The sequence below is a fragment of the Papaver somniferum genome, chromosome 9, assembly GCF_003573695.1.
Source record: "Papaver somniferum cultivar HN1 chromosome 9, ASM357369v1, whole genome shotgun sequence".
Taxonomy (NCBI): domain Eukaryota; kingdom Viridiplantae; phylum Streptophyta; class Magnoliopsida; order Ranunculales; family Papaveraceae; genus Papaver; species Papaver somniferum.
The window spans coordinates 95,974,699-95,997,083 of NC_039366.1; the positions used below are offsets into that span (position 1 = coordinate 95,974,699).

Genomic DNA, 22,385 nt, shown 5'->3' on the forward strand with positions numbered 1-22,385 from the left:
TATAAAATAAATATATTTTATACTTTAAAACGAACTAACTCAAAATAATACAAAATCACAACCGTTACTTGCCCCATCTCAAGCTATATACAAATGGGGTGGAGACGAATCTTGTTACCAAGAGGCTGGATGGGCAGGAGACTGCTCAGTACCATCTCAAGTTGATATTTGTGATATGTGCCAGTGGTATAATCATAGTAATGATGATACTCATGGTTAATTGTTTTTCTTGACTCCCCTTTCTTACGATTAAGGGGTGAAGTTTTCCGATATTTGGAGCTTGCAACAAACTTAGTAGAAATCTTTTTATCGATTTTACATGAGTTATTCACACGATCAGACTGCATATCATGAATACATGACTTGACATAATCATAACTAACACCAGGACAATCTTTTCCCTTAATCGAATAAAGTCGCTCGAAGAACTTAAAAGTATCTTCAAAAGATGTAAATATATCTTTGTCGATGGATCCATCATGATAGTATTCCTCGAATAGACTAAGTAACAATATAGTGAGATTCCATATCCCTGAGTTTTTGTTCACACATTTCTTGAAACGACTTTTCTTAGAGGAACCTTTTCCTTTTCTATTAGATTATTTTCCATCAGCTAAGATTTTTGTCTTAGTTGACTAGAGATTATCTTGAGAGACCAGAGGTTTTGCAGAAAATAAGCTCCGAACAACCTTTAAGGATTTATGGTGTGCGTCACAGATGCACATACCAAGTTTCCCAAAGTGATTTCCCATTAGGACAACTTTTAGGATCAAACAAACACAAACTTATCAGGTTTATCATGTTTTCTTGCTCTGATACCAATTGAAAAAGAGGGGGCATAACAACCACACCCAATAATTCGTTCGACAATCTGTATGGACTAAACTCCAATATAATTATGAGAGCACCAAATTAAAAGCGAGCTCAATCAAGAAAGATATTAAAGAGATTTATCTCTCTTTCTCAATATAATCAACAAATCGAACATATATAAATCAGTGACCTGATTGATATGAGAAATAACTTGGACGGTACCAAACACCAATGCCCAAGTGTCAATCAAGTTACATCCAACAATCAAGGTCGGAATTATCAACTGATTGAACTACACACAACCTGTGATATTTCAATTATATAAAAAAAATATAATGCGGAAAATAAATAACACAAACACCATAAATTTTGTTAACGAGGAAACCGCAAATGCAGAAAAACCTCGGGACCTAGTCCAGATTTGAACACCACACTGTATTAAGCCGTTACATACACCAGCCTACTACAAGTTAACTTCGGACTGGAGTGTAGTTGAGCGCTAACCAAGTCTCACACCGATTAAGGTACAGTCTCTTTCCTTACGCCTCTAAAACCATGCATGATTCTGAGCACTTGATTCCCTTAGCTGATCTCACCCACAACTAAGAGTTACTACGACCCAAAATCAAAGACTTATAAACAAATCTGTCTCCCACAGATATGTCGATCCTTTATTCTGTTTTTGTTCCGTCTTTTGATTCAAAGATCAAGGTCAATATGAACCAATTACTAATCCAGTCTTATACTCCCGAAGAGCAACCTAGAAATATTAGTCATCTCACAATAACCCAACTGGTTAATAGAAAAAGTTATTGCGGAATCACAAGAGTCTGAGACGAAGAACTGTTGTGATTACTTTTTATATCTTACCTATCAGAGATAAATCTCGAGTAAATCTTAGAGAAGATAAAACTCAATAAGATAGAACAAGTAAGATCAGAATACACAACTACATAGAAAATAGCTTAATAAGATAGAACAAGTAAGATCAGAATACACAACTACATAGAAAATAGTTTGATATGGCTTCACGGATCCCAAATGAAGTCTTCAAGTCATTAACCTAATAATGGTTTTGGAAAAACCTAGGTTAAAGGAGAATTGACTCTAGTTTTCAACTAGGACACAGGAAAGTGTCGGGATTAGGTTTTCAAGTTGATAGAGTTCTCCCTTATATAGTCTTTCAAATCAGGGTTGCTTACAATCAAAGCTAAGATAGCTTAGTAACAAAGCATTCAATATACACCGTTGGATGAAATCGTGATTTAAGATTCAAGCTAAGTCTGTTTAGAAATTAAGTAATCAATCTCCATCGTTAGATGGTCTTAAATTGTTACGCACGGATGAAATATACTTATATTTAGATATGGGTAACCGTACCTAAAAGTGTATATTGAGTTGGCTCAATAACAATTAACCGAAGTTATCCATATGAACACTTTTGTCTTAGCCGTATTCATCTAACACTTCTAGATCAAATATGATGATCAATCAATCATGATAGATAATCAAATGAATCTAATTGTGTTTCAAATAGAGTTGTTCAATTGTTCACTATATTATATAAATATATATGAATAAATTAAAAACGAAATGGGATTGATTCGTAATCGTACAAAGTACTTATACAAGAATCAATTCATGAACATTAAACCACGGTTTGCAAAGTTAATTTTCATTCCTTAATTCATAAATGTTTTAGTTCATGAGTATGAGAATCATACATAATCGATTTTATAACTTAACCACTGTGTTCACAAAATAGGTACTGGAACATCATCTCCGGACCTTGGCCTAGTCAAGCCGTTCGCAAACCCGGTTCGCAAACAACTGTCCTGGACCCAACTCAGGTAAACACATTCGCATACTAGGTACGCAAACAAGAGTTTTGTACCTTCTCAGGTAAATCCGTTCGCATACTAGGTACGCAAACAAGAGTTCCGGACCCGAATTATCACAATACGATTCGCATATTGGATATGCATACCGTGTTGTATCCAAACATTGGTAATTGTTCTGAACTCTCATTTCAATCATTGAAACATCCTTAGAAGACGGCAATTGTAATCTTACATATACCACTAGATTCAAGTAATTTTCAATTGATCGATCAATACGAAACTTCCCAAGCATACATTAAATGACTGTCTCACACAAATCATATAAGATGTTCAAGGTAATTTTCACATGATCATCTTTTGACTTAATATTTAATTTCCAACAAATAAATTGTTTCCAACTAAACTCATCAAGAATATGATGAACATAGCTAAAGAAAAAAGCTTTCAACACGTATTTTGAGAAATAGATAAGCGAGATAAACTCTGCTCGAATTATCAAATGTGTATAATGTCAAAGTCTATATAGTTATACGACTTAGTCTCATTAGAAGATAGAATAAAATAGACTTCTGAGTGATATATAAGTTTTAGTGTCCACATAACTTTTGTTGATGAAGTTCCTCCAAGCTCCTCAGTAGATCTTCTTCTTCAATTGGTGAACGCCGTGAAGTCTAAATCTCAACTACACATTCTATACAAATCCGAGACACAACTATAAGTAGACTAGAATCAAGTATATAGTTTTGATCAACTAAACTTGACAAACAAGCTTGAGATAACAACACTTGCGAGTTCGACCGAGCAGTGCTCTAACACTTACCACTTGCATCCCAGGAAGATACTCCGAAATTGTTTATCTTATAATAAGTGATTAGATTCTTATATTTTGCTTCCTTTCCTTCAATAACCTCTTTAGAAAGAGTCATGATATTCATATTCCCAATTAACGAATATGCTGACGATCTCCTCTGCCTCCTGAACATGTTACTGCCAATTAATCGTCTTTCAGGATAAGTTTTATTACTTATGGACGAATTCTATGGATCTTTTGAAATCCATGTCCGTAGACATCTTTCGAATTTCGTATCCAGGATTCAGATTGGGTATGTAAACTCTTTTAATCAGTAGGAATTCTGATATTAAAAACGTCATTTCTATGTTTGGATATTGTACCATGAGAGTTACTTGACTTCTGAAATATTCGAGGTGAGTAATCTTGAATATTCTTATCATAAGTTCTTTGGCTGAACATGCAACCGGAATCAGTTGGAGATGCTGACAGACTAATTACCTCTTTGATTTCTAATGAGAGCAATTTTTGAAGATTATTAATCTGTTTCTTCATATGGAAGCATTTCATTGCAAGATGACCCTTTTTCCACTCCTTTGCAATCTTCGCGTTCGGCTCACAGGGCCTTATCTCAAAGAGTGTGACCGGGTGACGGTGTTCGTAAAATCCTCATATATTGACGGTTGAGATTATTTAAAATTGGTCTGAGCAATAGGGTTTTCCGATGACCCATAATAACTTTTATACTTTTTTGGATATCATTCTCTCGTAATCCCTTCTCTCTTACATGGATACATTTTCTTCTCTCTCATATAGATACTTACATGAGAGAATTTGGTTATGATGTTTCAAGAACACAACAGTGAGGATTTCTTTTCTTTTCGGAGCATTATATTATTACTTTATTAAGATGCATAAGATGTTCTAACAATGAAGAATAAATCAGACCCAAATCCTATAATCAAATCAAAACCCATGTTCATGATGATTAAACAAAACCAAAATTTTCTCAAGATTTTATTGTTAATTTTTGAAGTTTTTGTTATAGAAGTACAGTAGCAAAGAAACCCAAATCAAAAAATTGAATGTTACCCTTAAGAGTTTAATGCAATTTCACATGATTCAATCTCAACAGGTAAGGGTTTTCACGTCAATTAAGATTTTGTTGGACTAATTTTGCAAATTCATCATCTTCTCCTCTGGAACCTAAAAGAGTTCTTCAATTAATGTTATTTTATGAGATTATTAATAAAGCATCACGTTAACGTGATTGCTGCTACTTTTATACTACATATCAGACAAAGCTAAATATAGTATTAGTAATGCATCAATATTACGTTAACGTGATTGACGTTTTGTTCTTCAATCATCAAACAAAACGTCAATTTACTGGAATTAAAATGTAGAGTCTTTGTCATATTTGATATCTAGGATTTTTTTTCATAATACTTTTCTTAATTGCATCAGTAATGCATCGGAAAATTAATACTTACAAACTGATTCAAGCTTTTAGTCCTTTGATCAGAAACAATAATTTCATTTCCCTTTGGAATGAGCTGCTGTGGCGGAAGATTGGAAAATATATGACATGGAAAAAATCGTACAATCTTTTTCATGAGGGTCAGGAAAAACCCGATTCCCAGATCAATTTTATATAATCTCAGCCGTCAATATATGAGGATCTGACGAACACCGTCACCCTGTCACACTCTGTGAGATAAGTCCTTGTGAGCCGAACGTGCCTCTTACTTAAAGGGGTTTTAAAACATTTGAACTTTGCACCAACTTGAGTGTAGCCTTCCACCTTTTCATCTACTATGTTAAAACTTGATTTTTTTTAATATTTATGATTTCATCACAGAGACGATAATCTCAAGTCTGATTTTTCCCGCACTTTTAAACAATTAAGTTTCCACAAACAATTTGCGTGTCATTTATCCTCAAATCTATACTTTTTAACGATCATATTACGTGACACTTATCAATTCGATTGGTTGTCATCACATCAAATATAACAAGTTCTTTTACTTATTAATACTTACAAGAGTATATCGATAAGAACGAGTTCATTCCACAAAAATAGGGGATTGTTCTTTGTTATAGGTATCTTAAACACCGAGGGGCATTTTGTTGTTGATTTTATAGTTAAATTAAACTGACGAAAGCAAAGTAAATTGAAGTTGTGAGCAATATAAATAGAACACTAGTTAGAGGTTTCGTCCACCATCAAAAGAAACTGTGATAATATTTAATCTCTTTAATAATCCTAGATACCTCATACTAAGCATACTCCGACAAAATTCCTATTATCATAAAGTAACACAAGAGTCATTAAATGAATAGTTTACACTGGAAAACTGGCGCAAGAGCTATTCAAGTTTAATCTAATGAAAATAATGGTCTTTGTGAAGTAAATTATTCAAAACAACCAGGTGCAAAAGCCATTCACGCTTTACTCATATTATATTTCTACATATAATTGGTTGGCAATATACCGTCGCTAATATGTATAATTCTTAATGCGGGGTACATGTATATTCTCAACTATTTTCCAAATTAACTTTTGACTTTCGACTTAATAATTGATACGAAGATAACTTCTCAGAGCAAAGACAGTGGGATTGGCAAATGAACCGAGTTGCCTATTCCCACCTCATAGTGGATAGACAAACCAAGGAAATGGATTGGCAAACGCTCAAATTTTGGAGTTTGCCCATTTCGTCTCAGATTTAGCCTAGAGTCTCACTCTAATCAATGATTATAATATTATTCCTTATAAACTCAATCAATTTCAACTCCAAAATCACACTTTATGCACCCAAAATTTTCTATAATTTCTCTTCCGAGCTAATCTCTCTCTAATCAATACCAATACCTCCTAGAGTTAGAGTTTGTGGTCTTAAGTATACTCAAGAAGAGGATTTAGCTCTTTGTAGAGCTTATGTTTTTAAAACAAGAGAAAATATCTATGGACATTAAAATATGTCGGTTGATTGCGTATGTCAGAATATTTTTGCAACGTTTGCTGAAGAAACGGGAAACATGATGAGGCGTGATGCTCATGGATTTTCCCATCATTTTCAAGTAATAAGTCACGGTGTCAATCAATTTCTAGGATTGGTAGCGAAGTTTAACCTCAACAGAAGAAACGATAAAACCGAAGCTGAACTGATAAAAAGAACTTTAACGATATGGCAGTCATCTAACGACAAAAACTTTTGCTCAGAACGCTTGCTTCAACATTCTTAGAATGTTCCACGGGTACAACCCCTTCCGATACTTGGATGTTCCACCAGTAGGTCATTAAATGAGGACGTTAATGAACGAGTTTTATAATTTGGTTTTAATTAAATGATTGATTAGTTATAATCGAATGTAGTTTGCTCTAATCTAATATAGTTTATTTTAAAATAAGAAAGTTCAAATTAATTACGATATTAATGGTGCAAATACAAAGAAATTTTCATTGAATAAATAAAGTAACACCAAACTAAAACATAAAACACTTGGGATACCGAATTAAAATATAAAACTAAAACGACAGTGAATCAATCAATTCCTGCACTTAATCACTCCATTCCGTCAAAAAACACCTAGGTAATTTTGAGAATTGCTTTCCGTATGTGTCTTCTTCTGTAGAAATGTAAAAATGTATAAAAATCCTTCGTTCGGGCTTTGAGCATCCACCAAGATCTCCATTTCCATAGTGCTTGCAGTGTAATAACTTCTTCAATTTGGATATAAGTTTCAAGTTTTTGCACAATGCTGTTAACTTTTCTTCTTTTTCTTTAACCTTCATAACATCATCTACTATATGTGGTTCTTCAAGACAATTACGATCTGTAATATTTTCCCCCCTTGCTTTTAGAAAATGTGGATGGTGTTGGTTGAGAATGATTTCTTTAAGTTGGTTGAGAATAATTTTTGTAGGTTGGATTGAAAATGAAAGTAGTGTGGTATTTATAAGAAAAAAAATAAAGTTGTTATTATATATTGGTTGGTAATTTTCAGAAAATGACCGTTATAGACGGAACCATTATTATATAGTCGATGGTAATTCATGTGCATGGATTGAATCAAATTAATAAGTACCGATTGATTAAAAATGGAAGGCAAATTTACAAGTTCTAAAATTTTCTAATTCATTAATACGGCCTCATTGATTACAAGATATAAACTTAGTCAATAAAAACTTAAACGACGACTTCAATAAAAATCTCTAACAATCTTTGGCATCCTGGTTATCTTCGTTTGATGCATCTTCAATTTAATGCGTTCATGAACTGTTTTCCTTTGTTTTTATACCTTTGGATGTTAACTTTCAAAACTTGAGCTCTTCTTTGCTTTTTAGCATGACATTTTCCTGGATTAACTTCTAATTGCACCAATGTTCCCCTTTAAAAAAATCAACACGTATCTTATTAACAACAACTTCAAGTTTCGCTTCACAAAAAGTGTAATAGATTTTTGAGAATTTTCAATTAAGAAAATCTAAAATACTAGAATGAAAAATAAAAAGATGATTGGTGGAGAAAAATCTAAAGAAGATGGAATTTGGGTGTAAGTTTTAGTGTTTCAATTGGTATGTTATTAGAGGGAAATCTAGCTGTTGAAATCCGACCGTTATCATATTAGATTGGGCCGACCGTCTCAATACTACACAGGCCTTGTCTCATATTGAGACGACCATCTCTAAACGATACGTTCGACTTATTTCGATATGATAAGTGTTTTCCTAGCTATCCAAAACAAGCGGTTTCGCTTCGCTATAGCGTGATCATAGCGAAACCCAATTAAGTCACAGCTAAGCGGAATCACACGAAAACTAAGTTTCTGTTGAAAAAATTACTTCTTTACGGATACTCAGTTTCGATGCAATATTGAATGGATACAATATTGAATGGATACTCAGTATCAGTTTCTGATTTTCACTCTTTTACACTATTTTTATTTACCATTTTTTTTTATTTTTTTTACTATGCTTTATACTATTTGCACGAAACCTGTGTTTTCCGTGTGATTAAGCCAACCATTGTGCTTGGCCTAAATGGTACCCAAACACTCTCTAATTTACTTAACCGAACCATCACGGCTGATGAGAGCACACCTTGAGATAACCATTAAAAGATCATCCAACGGTTAAGACAACAAATTTTGTCCCAAGGTTAAATATCGAATGGAGATTTACCAGCAGATCCCTTTTAACACACTCCTTTTTCAATTGATCTCTAGGGTTTTCCATTTCGCTCTCTCTGCGAACAAAACAGTGAGAGAGGTCGCTATTTTCTAGGGTTTTTCGCTTTCAAATATTTTCTTTTTCATCAAAAGATCGAGGAAGTTCTTAGTTGCAGAGAACAAAAATGGCAGGGTATGGAATCAACTCGATGCTTAAAGAAGGCCATAAACATTTCTCTGGACTTGATGAAGCTGTTTTGAAAAATATTGATGCTTGCAAGCAGCTCTCTACTATTACTCGAACTTCTCTTGGCCCTAATGGTAATCTCTATTATCTAATCTGCGTTTATTTTAAGTCTTTTATTTGACTGTGATCTAGACTCGTGATTTGGTTTTGGTTTATTTTTTGAAACCCTAGAAGTTTTTTCCCGTTTTGGATTTCTGTTTTACCGTGGGTATCCATTGCTAGGCATTAATGCTGTAAACGATGAAGTGGACTGAGAGTAAAAAGTGGTTCTTACATATGAGATGGGTTTAGTGATAATAGCTGGTAATAGGAAAAGTGGTTTAAATGTCTGATCTATCTTGTTCAAGATCCAGTTGAATAGAATTGATAACACATGCAAAGGAACTTGAAGTAGGTTTGTAGTTGAGATGGAGTACTGGCAAAGATGTTTGTGTTGGACTATATGCGTTAAATTGTTATTCAAGTTTTTCTTGTTACATCTCCAAAATTTTAACATATCGAAGGATTGGATCTTTCTCTAATCAAATAAACCTTTGCTAATGATCATGTTTAGGTATGAATAAGATGGTCATCAATCATTTGGATAAGCTATTTGTCACAAATGATGCTGCAACAATTGTCAGCGAACTTGAGGTTCAGCACCCTGCAGCCAAACTTCTAGTATTAGCTGGCAAGGCGCAACAGGAGGAAATTGGAGATGGAGCTAACCTCACTATATCATTTGCTGGAGAGCTTCTCCAAAATGCAGAGGAGCTAATCAGGATGGGCCTGCACCCTAGTGAAATCATTAGTGGATACACAAAAGCAATTGATAAGGTAAGATCTCTAATTTTTTATGAATTATGATCACAAGCAGTTTGAACTCTTAAAGTAAAATGGATATGTTCTGATTTTTTTTTTATTTTTTTGAAGACCATTGAAATTTTGGAAAGCTTGATAGAGAAGGGTTCCGAGACAATGGATGTGCGGAACAAAGAAGAAGTTGTTTCCCGAATGAAAGCTGCTGTTGCTAGCAAGCAATTTGGTCAAGAAAACATATTGTGCCCTCTCATTGCTGATGTAATTATAAACCACTTGTCATTTGTTATTTTTATTCTTGATAGAGGTAGAATTTTAATTAGCATTACTAGATTTAAAAAAGGTTAACAGAGGTGTACTGTTTTGCATTTCAGGCATGTATCCAAGTATGCCCCAAGAATCCAATGAACTTTAATGTGGATAATGTACGTATTGCAAAGCTTCAAGGAGGAGGTTTGCGCAATTCTACGATCGTTCAGGGTATGGTTTTGAAAGGTGATGCCTCTGGGAGCATTAAAAGAGTGGAGAAGGCAAAGGTAAGGCGAAACATATCTATTTATGGGTATGGCAAAAGACATGTAGAAGGTGAAACTGAAAAATTGGTATGGTGAATATACACACCTGAGTAGTTGGGATTTGAGAATCAACAAATAGTGATCTTAATTTTCCATTTTCACCCAAATGAATTGCTAGTGGAGACACTCATGGTTCTTGTAATCCCATTTAACTTGTTCGAAAGTTATCATGTTATCCACTACCTGATTTTTAATGCTATAGTAAAATCAACTCATTTGTGAAGGTTTCACTCATCATCTATCATCTATCAGTTTAATTTTTTGGTATTTTGTTTTTATATTCACTTCTTTCTAGTTGTTGTATTTGTGTTTTTCCTGAATTTCAGTAGGATACAAGTGGTATATATACTTGCGTCATTTTAATTAATCATGTTTTTTCGATTTTTTGGTATAAATGGACCTTTGTATTTGTGGTTGTTGGTTCATATCTTGCTACTTACTCGACTGAACCTGCTTCTTGATTGCTTTTTCTGTAGATTGCCGTGTTTGTTGGAGGTGTTGACACCAGTGCCACTGAGACAAAGGGAACTGTCCTCATTCACAGTGCTGAGCAGGTTAGATATTGAAGCAAGAGGCTTTAGTATATATATGCTATTTATAATGTTTATCTGAGCTGTTGGATGGTCAGCCCTCTTGTTAATGTAGGTGTTAAGTAGTGTTTTACCTATACCTGTAAGGACAGACGTTGAGAGTTGAGACATTCACTACTAAAATGTTGATCATGTTGTGCCGTGGAAAACTAGAAGTCAATATAGGTGTGTATCAAGCTTATTAAAAGTGGTGTTCAAAACGGATATACTAAAAGAGGTCTTTAATTGTTCGAATGAATCATGCAGAAACATTCAAGTAGGCAGTGTTGTAATTCTAAGTTTGTTTGACAGCGTGTTGAATTATTGTGATACAACTTCTGGAGTACTATATTTGAATTATTGTCTTACTTCCTCTAGTGTTGTACTGCTTATGCTATATCTTGATTTAATTTAAAAATAGTTAAATCTAATTTCTATGCGCAACTCTGATGATAAACTCTCTGAAACAAGTTGATGTATCCCTTGGTGTCACACAGCTTGAGAACTATGCAAAGACTGAGGAAGCAAAAGTTGAGGAGCTCATAAAGTCTGTTGCTGATTCAGGCGCTAAAGTTATTGTCAGTGGAGCAGCTGTTGGAGAGATGGCGTTACATTTCTGTGAACGTTATAAGTAAGACAACTATTCTATTTCTTATGAACTCCGCACCACTGAAGACCTCATAAATCATGAGGCCTTCCCCACATGACTCACACAACACCTATGTGTTGGTTAACAGTTTACCAAGTATCATACGAAGTAAAAACTTCATGGTTTTCGTGCATTTTCTGCAGTCAGTGAATCCATGATGAACAATATGTGGTGAAATCTGCTTCCATGATTCATGGTCTAGTGTTGTCATTAAGGAAGAGCCATCTAGTCTTTTTTACAGTGTATTGATAGTATCTGTCCCATTCTGTGAAAACATGTTTCGGCAGTCTCTGCCGCTGAGGTTTTTAAATGGCTCTCGCACTTTAAGATGAATAGCCAAGCCGTTGTGGTTCTTGCTTAATTTTCCATGCGATTTTCTGTAACGAGATTCATTTCTTTCATGCATGTAAAGTCGGATACTCTTCTTATTTCTTTAAATATGATGTTGATTCTGTAGTTTTTTTTTTGTTTAGTTTATAGCTGAAAGTAGTAAAAACCTTGCTAATCTTAATCCTTACTTCCAGGCTCATGGTTCTGAAAATCAGTTCAAAGTTTGAACTTAGACGGTTTTGCCGTACTACTGGATGTATCGCTCTTGTAAGCCCACTATCATTACCAGCTAAATCGAGATGTGCATTTGCTGTGAATTCTTGTTTATATACTTGTGATTCTTGTTAACAGTTGAAGCTGAGCCCGCCTAGCCCCGATGATCTGGGATATGCTGATTCAATCTCAGTAGAAGAGATTGGAGGTGCTCGGGTATGCTTCTTGCAGTTTTCCATTGTTAGAGATTTCTTTTACAGATTCTTCTGCCTCTTCCCTGGAAATTCTTATAGGTTGCATATGTTACGTTGTCATCTCACAGGTCACTGTTGTGAAGAACGAAGAAGGTGGAAATTCTGTAGCCACTGTGCTTCTACGAGGAAGTACTGACAGTATATTGGATGACCTTGAGAGAGCTGTTGATGATGGTGTGAATACCTACAAGGTACTATTTTACCAAGGATAGAGATATTATTACTTTACCTAATGAGTAACATTTTTATGTTTATAGAGTATTCAGATCCAGATGTAATGCTTTTTTATTTGTCAGGCAATGTGCAGGGACAGTCGGATAGTTCCTGGGGCTGCAGCAACAGAAATTGAATTAGCAAAACAATTAAAGGAGTTTTCTTTTAAAGAAATTGGGTAGGTTCACATTTTGTTTCTTTACTTTCCTCTGCTTTTATTCCTGCCTTTCAGGCACTTAGATTTTCTACTTTTGAAACGTTGCTCACTTTTTTTTAATTTATCTCGTTGATTACCACCTCTCTGCTTATTATGTTTAAGTTGTCCCAGGGTAGTTTTGTCCTTAGCATTATCTTTACCAGCAAAAATGAGATGGATGCAGCTTAGTTAAGCTGGGGAAAATTTACTTATTGATAGATGCTGTAGAATCATGTTGATCCCCTTTGGTGGTCATATTCCTGTATTACACATTTGTAGGCTGCAAGATGTTTGGGACTTCTATCATACTCTCTGTGTCACTGGTTCATATTTTGTAGCAGTACTACTTTACTCGTTCTGTCCACCTTGCGTTCTGGAATAAAGAACGTAATTCCTAAACTTTTTTCCATGAAGAATAAGTGAATAGAACCAATTATTCTAGCTCTTGTTGACTGGCACTTGCTTGGCACCAGTTTATAGTTGAGAACAATCTTTTTATTTTCTTTTTGATGTGCAGATTGGATCAGTATGCTATTAAGAAATTTGCCGAAAGCTTTGAAATGGTTCCTAAAACCCTTGCTGAGAATGCTGGGCTTAATTCAATGGAGATTATATCTTCTCTATATGCTGAACATGCGGCTGGAAACTCCAAAGTTGGTATAGACTTGGAAGAAGGTGTCTGCAAGGATGTGACCAGCTTGGATATTTGGGACCTTCATGTGACCAAGTAAGCTGTGTTTTGGTGAAGTTCTGTTCTAGTCAATGAGTTAACGCATGTTCATATATTTTTATAATAATTATTATTACTAATGTCCATAATGTTTCTTTTGTGTCAGATTTTTTGCTCTCAAATATGCTGCAGATGCTGTGTGCACTGTACTACGAGTTGACCAGGTATGATTCTGTCTGTTTTAACTCGTCGACAGGGTTAGTTGTCTTGTAGATGCCGTCATTGGGTTACTAAGTTTCGTGGCCGCTCTGGTCCTTTATTGTTGTGCAGATTATAATGGCTAAACAAGCAGGTGGACCAAGGAGAGATCAGGCCCCTGCTGGGGCAGGAATGGATGAGGACTAGTTTGGTTGTCTTCATTATTACAGCTACAATTGTGGTGTGGTAATATATTTGATTGAGCATACAAGTTCCTCTGCTTGTTTTGAGGCTCCCTCTTTGTGAAGATTTGGTAATCGGCGGTTCTCCCAACCTATATGTGACCCAGAGCGGTGAAAGAAACCCAAATTCTTCTTTGTCAGGATCCCAAGGCTCATTTTATGACACTTCCCGAAGCCTTAATTTTGTATTTTGCCATTTTTCGTGTGCCCCTAGAATTTTTAGTCTTAGAACTTGTGTAGTTTTTGAGGGATGGAATGTTATCTTCTGTAATTTGGCCTGATAAGATATTTTAGTACTTGTCTTCTTTTCTTTCAAAATTTGAGGTGCAGTTAGGTTTATATATTATGATGATGCAGAATTTATGTAAGTTGTCCTGTCCTTAGTTTGAGATATTGTAGTATTTGAATACTTGCTTTCTGTGTTAATCTTGAAATTTGTCGCTTCTCTGATGTACAAAATAATCTTGGTAGTTCAAATTTCTGACATTTAATTTCTCTAATAGTTGGTTGTCTGACAGAATTACTGTTAAGCAATTGGGAAATTTTTTATATCGAGGTTTACCCTTCGCCTCAAGTTGGCGAGTTCGTTATCTAGTAGGAAATTAAACCATCGGGATGCTCACACCTGGAGATATAATTTTTAGAGAAATCACATTTTCCCTTCATATTTTCTTGGGCAATTTTGTCTGCGCCTCCCATTTTCTTGGCAATATGTCCAAGGTTTAGTTACTACAGCCAAAACCTAACAAATCAGTTTTGGAACAACAGGATGAGCTTAACAGAGTAGTAGTGTGTGTGGAGGTAGAGGAGTTACATTCTCTCACTCATGGCGTCTTCCCTCATCTCCTTCTCTCTCCTCAAACCAAAACTCAATTTAATCAGAGCTTCATCATTGCCATCATCCGTTGCCACCACCATTACCGAAACCAGTACATCGTCGCCTATGCTTGACCAGAAGTTTGGCCGGAAAGGCATCAAATTCACAGAGACTGGCAGCATTCCAACTGTCGAGCTTACCACAAGAAATGGCAGCTCACTGTCCTTGCGAATACCTGATGGTCTTGTTACCTCGTACAAGCCAAAGATCAACTGGAAAAACGATGGGTTTGAGGAGCTTCTTTACACTGTCCCTGGCCCTGGTGGTGACTTGGATTCAATCAAAGGTGGAGTTGGTTTAGTCCTCAATGATGTTTCAGAGGTAAATTCAAAGGTTAGTCCGGTCTGTACATCGAAATGGGAAGTTAAAGATGTTGATTCAGACTCCATTGATGCTCTCCAGGTAATGGGATACTCCGCAATACTTTTGATTGCTAAAATTCCTTTGAGCATGACATTCTCTTCGATTAGACTAGTGCCATACATTATTGGGAGAAGCTCATCCATAGAGTAATAGACACCTCTCTCGCGTTGTTCCGTTCTTAGACCTTTTTATCTACCAGCTTAGCTTAATGCTGCATTTAGAGATTGACACAATTCATGTTCATGTTTTTGTTCGTCAATGTTGTTGCAGGTTGAACTAAGCTGTACATGTGGAACTCTTGAAATATCCTACATTGTGTCATTGTATCCAATAAGCATGGCAACAGCAGTAGTGGTACAAAATAACGGTTCAAAACCTGTAAATCTAACTAGTGCAATATTAAGTCATTTGAAATTTAATGGTCAAGGTGGTGCTGCAATTGAAGGACTTAGAGGTTGCTCATACTGTTCTCACCCACCATTATCTTCCAAGTTTGAAATCATGTCTCCAGCTGAAGCCATGAAACCTGATTCACCTGGTTGGTTTTCTTTTGGTTCTGAACCTGAAATTAAACAAGGTTCATGGACAAAAGAAGAAAATCGTTTTACTATGTTGAAACATAAGTTTAGCCGAGTATACACCGTCCTCCCAACAGAAAGATTAAAGAGAATTTATGATACAGCACCTTCCAAATACGAAACCATCGATCAGGTAACCTTTCTGAAGTGAATACTGCATTTGTTTACAAGAACAAAGTTTACTTGAATTTTCTAAAGAGTATTAATACTTTGTATTCTGTGATTATATGCAGGGTCGTGAACTTCAATTTAGAATGATAAGGATGGGTTATGATGACATTTACATAGGAAGTCCTGGTTCTTTCTCTGGAAAATTTGGAACGGAATACTTTGTATGTACTGGTCCTGCATCAATGCTGGTGCCGGTGATTGTGAACGCAGGTGAAGAATGGCGTGGAGCATTGATGATTGAGCATGATAATTTGTAGTTAGTTCTTAATGAATTATTGGTTTGTCAATCTTCCTTGTATAAATAAAGCAGTGTATTGGTTTATAAAGTTAATCCAACCGAAATGTAAACGTGAAATTTTTGTTATTGATAGAATGCGATATTAGTACGAGTCTCTTGTGTTCATATCTTATCCTCTTAAAACAAACAAAAGACTTGCCAGTGCTAGCTCCGGCCTCAAGTTCATATCCAGAAGTCATAAGTATGGACTAGTTAGAAACCGAATTCCGTGGCAATGGAGGGAGTTCTGCAGAAATGGATGAAAGTTGTGAAGTCAAAATGACAATGAAAAATAGAAGTTTAATTCCCCAAGTAGCAAATATTGCTAATTTCATGAGTCTGTTCAATAACTTCAAATCCCAGTCAAAACCTTCAAAATTCAGTTCAACAACCAACTCCCAAAATCATCTAAACCCATCAATAGAAGACAACCAATTCTGAGCATCATCAAAAGAATCTGATAATAACTTCCCAAATCATCCTCCAACTGTGAAGCATCCTTCTCCATCAACCATGTCATTTCTCTGCATAAAATTAATTTAATGAGACAACAAATATTCATGTTTGTGCATTTCTTGTTAATGCTAAATGGAAAAAAATGAACATAAGCACATGTAAGAGTTAAGTAACCTCGGGCTCTCCATGAACTTGGACATCAATGTTGAGCTCTTCCCAGAGCTTGACAATTTTGCTGATTTCCTTCTTGCTGGCCTCAACGTAATTAGCCTCAAAGATCAGAGATTAGAATGTAAACCTCAGTGGATTTACAGTATGAAGAATAAGTATCAGAGGCCAAGCAAACTCACTTGTTGTCTTTGTATTCACAAACTATTCTGAGCTCGATGGTCTAAGGGAAAGGTCCAACGGTGGTGGTTGGGAGATGGGAAGGTTTGAGTCTTCTACTGAGCATCCAGTCGGAGCTCAAAGCAGTAGCCTACTAAGAAATGTAAACACAGGAAAGAACAGGAAATCTATTGGAGACTAGGAGAAAACAGGCTGTGGGATTGTAAATTCATTGAAGCACTTACAGCCTTCTGAACCGACTCGTCAGTTGCTCTTGGAGAGGTCTTTCTTGAAGCACTGCCAGAGATAAAAATGCCAGAAAATCAGCCCAAGAGAGTGACAACCTAAATTAGATAACAGATCGACCCTGATCTGAGGTTAGGTTTCTGTTCGAAGTGGCAGCTATTCTGCAGAATCAATTTTCCACAAAAAAAAAAAAAAAATGGGCACCACATCCTTCTGTCCAGACAATGCCTTTGCCAAGGCATTAACCTAAAGAACCCTCTGTCCAGCAAATGCCATCCATGACTCCGATTCCGGTCAGTCTCTTTAACGAGAACAACTGCGGTGTGGAAGAGTGAGCAAGAGGTAGAGACCACAAGCTTATTTGCAGGGGTAAAATAAAGGGTATGAGATTTGATAATCAGTAAGATAGGATGTGAGGAGGTATACCTTTTCCAACAATGCCCTCAAGAGTGGTTAAAGTTTCCAGAGATGAGGCAAGATCACTGGTCCAGACCTTCCATCAACAACACCAGGATTTTAGCACCACGAACCAAGTCAAATCCAAAATGGTGACACATTTCAAAGAGGTAAGGGGTTTGTATGCCTTGGCAAGAAGATCGGCGAAGTAGGTCTCAAAAATAACATTAAGATCACACAGAGTAGATTTTAGCTGAGAGTAGGCCTCAGTGAATGCATTCAACTTCTCGGCATCAAGATCCATCACTAGTTTGGGTTAATACACGAAGCACCGGCTGGATTCCACAATTGACATAACCATTTAGATAAGATGCACAAGGAAATATAGACATGCATGATGCTCTGTAGCAAAGTTTACCTTACTTGTATAAGACTGGAAGAATGCTTCCGAGAAGGGAGAGGCAAGAGACGGATTTCTCAGCATCATTAGCAGGTTTTGGCAGCAACAAGCATGCAGGGCCAACAAGGACTAGGACTATATCAATTCCAAGCTGTACATTATAGCAAGAAAACAATTACTGATAATGTTATACCAGTAACGGTACCATTGAAAGGCCCTAACAAAGTTTTAATGGTTATCCAAACGGTTTCTTATGTTGCTACAAATTACACATGCATTATAAAACAGAATCAATATCAAAGAATAAACAGTGCAGTTTATCAAGTAGCAACAACAGAACTTTGTATAAACAAAACCAACAACTAAATACTAAATCTAAATGCAACAGAATTTTGGTTCCTGTTCTTATGTTGCCACAAGTTACACATGCAACAGAAGAATAAGTACATGGTTCTCACTTACTAATAACAATAAACTATAAACAAAAATAAAAATAAACAAAAACAAAAACAACAACTAAGTACTAATGAATGAGCCTGTTCAATAACTTTAAATCCCATCTAACTCCTTCAGAAAAATCAGTTCAGATTAGCCTCTAAATCATCAACCCCAATTCTCTAAATCATCTAAACCCTCAAATAACGTTCCCGAATCATCAATAGAAGGCAACCAATTCTGTGCATCATCATAGCAATCTGATAATAACATTCTCAAATCATCCTCCAACAGGAAAGAATCCTCCTTCATCTTCTCTACAACAGTACAAGTAGTAGTTGTAGAAGTAGAGGTAGCAATATCAATTGGTTTTGCTGCTGCTGCAAGCAACTCTTGCTTTCTCTGTGCAACCTTCTTTTTCACATCAAGTAATTGATTTCTTACAGCCGTTAACTTTTCAATACTATCAATTTCTTCTGGATTTAGGTTATTCCACCAAAACCCATCATCAGCAACCCTAGTTGTCTCATCATCAGCAACTTTTTCTTCTTTAACATTAATGGTATTGTTCAACCTATAATTTAGATCATTCAAAGAAATAGAAGAAGAAAACTGTAGGGGTTACCACCAGGTGAGATTACTAACAGAGAAATATCAGCACCAGTAAGTCGACATAGATCAGCTGCTTTCTTGAACAGGCCATGGCGTCTCTTAGTGAATGCTACGTCTCTCTTCTGTCTATCTTCAATCTTCTTGATCTCAATCCTTCTCTTACCCATAATTACAACTCAAATCAAATCGCAATGAAGATTTAGCCCTAAATTAAGAAGAAGTAACAGAGAAAACCCACTCGAACAAAATCCCTAATTTTGATCTGATGAGCAGAGTAAACAGAGATAATGTTGTTGTTGTTACAGTAAGAGGAAATATATAGACTTAGAAAGAACTAGATTTGGAAACACTGACATAAACGCGCTTACAAATAGCAATCAAAGTTAAGCCCTAATTCTAAATCGCAGCCCTAATTTTTAACTTGTCTGCAGAGACGGAGATGATGCTGTTGTTGTTGCTAAGAAAAGGAAACTCTAGTGAATGAATGAAACAGAACTAAAATAGCCGTTGAGACTTGAGAGAATTAAATTTAGCAAGCATCAGATTTTGGAAACAAGACTAAAACGCGCAACACTTGCACTGGTTGAGTTGAGCGGGAAACAACGCGTCTCAGATGGATATATACACCTATTCTTGTAAGGCCTTATTTTAGAAACCGGGCTCCAAGGATTTGGTTTTGGAGCATCCAATATGAATGAGGGGTGATCTAATTTATTATCAAAAATACAAAAATACCTTTTGATAACTAAAATAATTTTCAAATCTAAATCTAATTAAATCAAAAACTAAACCTAAACCCAAAAAAATAAATGAAAATAAATGAAAAATAATCTTCTTCTTCTTCCTCTCTTCTTCTCCTCCATCGCCTTTTCTTCCATTTTATTTTCTTCAACGACGATTCATCGTCGATTTTCCAGTAATAGATTTAATTGGGTAAAACCTAACCTTTTTTTATTGCTTTTGATCCCATGAACATGTTAGATTTTATTAAATTAGAGATTGAAAAATAAGTTCCAAAACTGAATACGGTTGGGAAAATATTGATTTCCTCACCGTATATATTTTCTATTGTTGGGAAGATATGAACTCCCAACCGTAAGTTACCCTGACTCGTATATGGTTGGGAAAATATGAACTCCCAAATGGGGATAGGTTTCCAAACCGTAACTTCAATTTAAAAAAAGAAATTATCCGAATTTTTGATTTTGATTTGCAAGTATTAACTATCAATCAAATGATTAGTCTAATCTTATCACTAATCTTGCTAAATTTAGTTAAACTAATCATAAATATTAATTAATCATTGAGATAAGGGGATTTTGAGATTACTATTTGATGATCCAATTCTATGTCATCTTGTGAGCTCTCATAACCAAAATCTTGGAGCCCATATAATAGGATTCTTATTTTATATACTCCCAAAATTGTTAATGGTATCCTTTCATCTTCGGAAGTGCTACAACTACCGAGCTTTATCTCTCGCAAAAGATCCCGACAGGGGATCAGATGGCCTATGGATGCGTTCTTAGTATTGGGATTATTGATGAGTGAAAGTGGGTCCATGCATCATTTCAACCAGATTTTCGTATGGAGAAGGAATCGGTAAACCTAGCATTTTCCTTTCATCTTTGTACCCTTTAGTTTTATATTACCCATCAAAACAAAAATTTGATATAGCCGCACCACTTTTTTTTTTTGAGATAAAAAGTTTGATCTCGTATATTAAAGAAGATTAATACGACCATCACTTGGTACTTACAATATTATGTAATCGGAGCAACCCAATAGAATATGATTGAATTCACAAGTACCAGGCGAAAAGTGTCTTCCATCGAAGAACATAAAACAATCAAAGCCTTAACATCTAGAATACAATTTAATGCTGTTTTCACCCTCCTTTCAAAAGTCCATGTATTCTTTTTCTTCCAAATGGTTCAAATGATAGCATAAGGAGCAGGAGCCAGATTTTTCTATTTCTGTCTCTGAAACCTTCAATTTTCCACGCATTTAGGTTTTGCTGCGGAGATGCATTCACACACGAGGATATGTTAAATGCTCGTATAAAATAAGACCACACTTGAATCGCATAGGGACAATGGTAGAAGAGGTAGTCTGCATTTTCATATGCACTTGCACAAACTTACACTGAGGATCTTGAATTCAAATGTAGCGTTATGTAGAGTTATGCATAACCACATATCTTCAAAAACAAAGGTGCTGAAATGATCACATGCAGAACCGTAGAAGAACTTGAAGAACAAAAAATTCAGTGATGTTGAAGATTCAATAATCCTTTATTATTTATCAGGTGCTGAAATGACGAGGGTACCAAGTACACAATAATTTTTTTCGATATCAACCTGTAAGTACGATACCTTGCGTGATCTAATATAGACAGAGACTGTTAAGAAGATAGCAAACCACAAGGTATACACTTGGTTTATAGTTTTAGTTTAAAACCGAACACAACTATAGGGATCAACCCAAGTGTTGAATTAACGTACAATGTATTTAATTTAAGTTATAACTAAAACAATAATTATAATTGCCGAAAGTAAAAGTACATACACAACAAGATTTTGTTAACGAAGAAATTGCAAGTGCAGAAAAACCCCGGGACCTAGTCCGGTTTTGAGTACTCTCAGAATTAAGCCGCTATACAAAGACACGCCAACTTCGTATAGTTGAGACCAAGTAAACTACCCCTAGTTACCTAGTTTCCTCAGTATACCCGCGCCTACGACCAATATGGCTAAAGCACATGAATCCTAAGATAGAGTTAACTATATATATATATCTAAAGTTGCTTCAGCCTCTCTGAAGACTTTAAGCACTCAACCCTTTCGATCGTCTTCCAAACATTAAATGACTAACATGTTTGGGAACCACTCTTCTTATCTCAAGAAGTTAATCAGAGATATTCTAGTTGAGTTCTAACAAAAACTTTTTCGTTTAAATCAATAAACTCTTTTGTCGGGTTATGTTAGAGAACTGCTTGGTCGAACTCGCAACCGCTGTTATCTCAAGCTTGTTTGTCAAGTTTAGGTGATCAAAACTATAAGTCTTGATTTCTAGTCTACTTATAGCTATGTCTTGGATTATGATAGAATGTGTAGTTGAGATTTAGACTTCACGGCATTCATCTATTGAAGACGAAGATCTACCGGGGAGAGCTTAGAGGAACTTCATCAACAAAAGGTATGTGGAGACTAAAACTTATCTATCACTCAGAAGTGTATTATATTCTATCTCCTAATGAGACTAAGTCGTATAGCTATATGGACTTTTACATTATACACATTTGATATTTTGAGATGAGTTTAACTCGATTATCTATTTCTCGAAATATGTGTTGGAAGCTTTTTTCTTTAGCTACGTTCATCATTATTCTTGACGAGTCTAGTTGGAAACAATTTATTTGTTGAAAACTAAATAATAAGTCAAAAGATGATCATGTGAAAATTGCCTTGAAAC

General features: G+C 35.5%; 3 protein-coding genes across 3 annotated transcripts; 2 read left to right on the forward strand and 1 right to left on the reverse strand.

Annotated features, from left to right (window-relative positions):
• Positions 1-8,639: 8,639 nt before the first annotated feature.
• On the forward strand, positions 8,640-14,227 carry LOC113310204 (T-complex protein 1 subunit theta-like). The gene is made up of 13 exons (XM_026558797.1): positions 8,640-8,940; positions 9,420-9,682; positions 9,779-9,925; positions 10,039-10,200; positions 10,716-10,793; positions 11,306-11,439; positions 11,982-12,054; positions 12,139-12,216; positions 12,323-12,445; positions 12,551-12,645; positions 13,181-13,390; positions 13,500-13,557; positions 13,664-14,227. Exons 1-13 carry the CDS (start codon positions 8,805-8,807, stop codon positions 13,736-13,738), a joined length of 1,632 nt encoding a protein of 543 aa, XP_026414582.1. The 5' UTR covers positions 8,640-8,804; the 3' UTR covers positions 13,739-14,227.
• A 257-nt stretch (positions 14,228-14,484) lies between these two features.
• Positions 14,485-16,151, forward strand: LOC113307985 (photosynthetic NDH subunit of subcomplex B 2, chloroplastic-like). Its single transcript, XM_026556452.1, has 3 exons — positions 14,485-15,052; positions 15,284-15,724; positions 15,825-16,151. Exons 1-3 carry the CDS (start codon positions 14,600-14,602, stop codon positions 16,017-16,019), a joined length of 1,089 nt encoding a protein of 362 aa, XP_026412237.1. The 5' UTR covers positions 14,485-14,599; the 3' UTR covers positions 16,020-16,151.
• A 2,316-nt stretch (positions 16,152-18,467) lies between these two features.
• Positions 18,468-19,078, reverse strand: LOC113312310 (agamous-like MADS-box protein AGL97). The gene is made up of 2 exons (XM_026561073.1): positions 18,945-19,078; positions 18,468-18,873 (listed from the first exon to the last, which is right to left on the reverse strand). Exons 1-2 carry the CDS (start codon positions 19,076-19,078, stop codon positions 18,468-18,470), a joined length of 540 nt encoding a protein of 179 aa, XP_026416858.1.
• Between the last annotated feature and the right edge of the window lie 3,307 nt (positions 19,079-22,385).

Coding starts and splice junctions, on each gene's coding strand:
- LOC113310204 (XM_026558797.1), top strand. CDS start 8,805: ATGGCAGGGTATGGAATCAACTCGATGCTTAAAGAAGGCCATAAACAT. Junction 9,926..10,038: donor TGTGCCCTCTCATTGCTGAT/GTAATTATAAAC, acceptor TTTGCATTTCAG/GCATGTATCCAAGTATGCCC. Junction 12,446..12,550: donor ATGGTGTGAATACCTACAAG/GTACTATTTTAC, acceptor TTTATTTGTCAG/GCAATGTGCAGGGACAGTCG.
- LOC113307985 (XM_026556452.1), top strand. CDS start 14,600: ATGGCGTCTTCCCTCATCTCCTTCTCTCTCCTCAAACCAAAACTCAAT. Junction 15,053..15,283: donor ACTCCATTGATGCTCTCCAG/GTAATGGGATAC, acceptor ATGTTGTTGCAG/GTTGAACTAAGCTGTACATG. Junction 15,725..15,824: donor AATACGAAACCATCGATCAG/GTAACCTTTCTG, acceptor GATTATATGCAG/GGTCGTGAACTTCAATTTAG.
- LOC113312310 (XM_026561073.1), bottom strand. CDS start 19,078: ATGGGTAAGAGAAGGATTGAGATCAAGAAGATTGAAGATAGACAGAAG. Junction 18,874..18,944: donor ACTGGTGCTGATATTTCTCT/GTTAGTAATCTC, acceptor TCTAAATTATAG/GTTGAACAATACCATTAATG.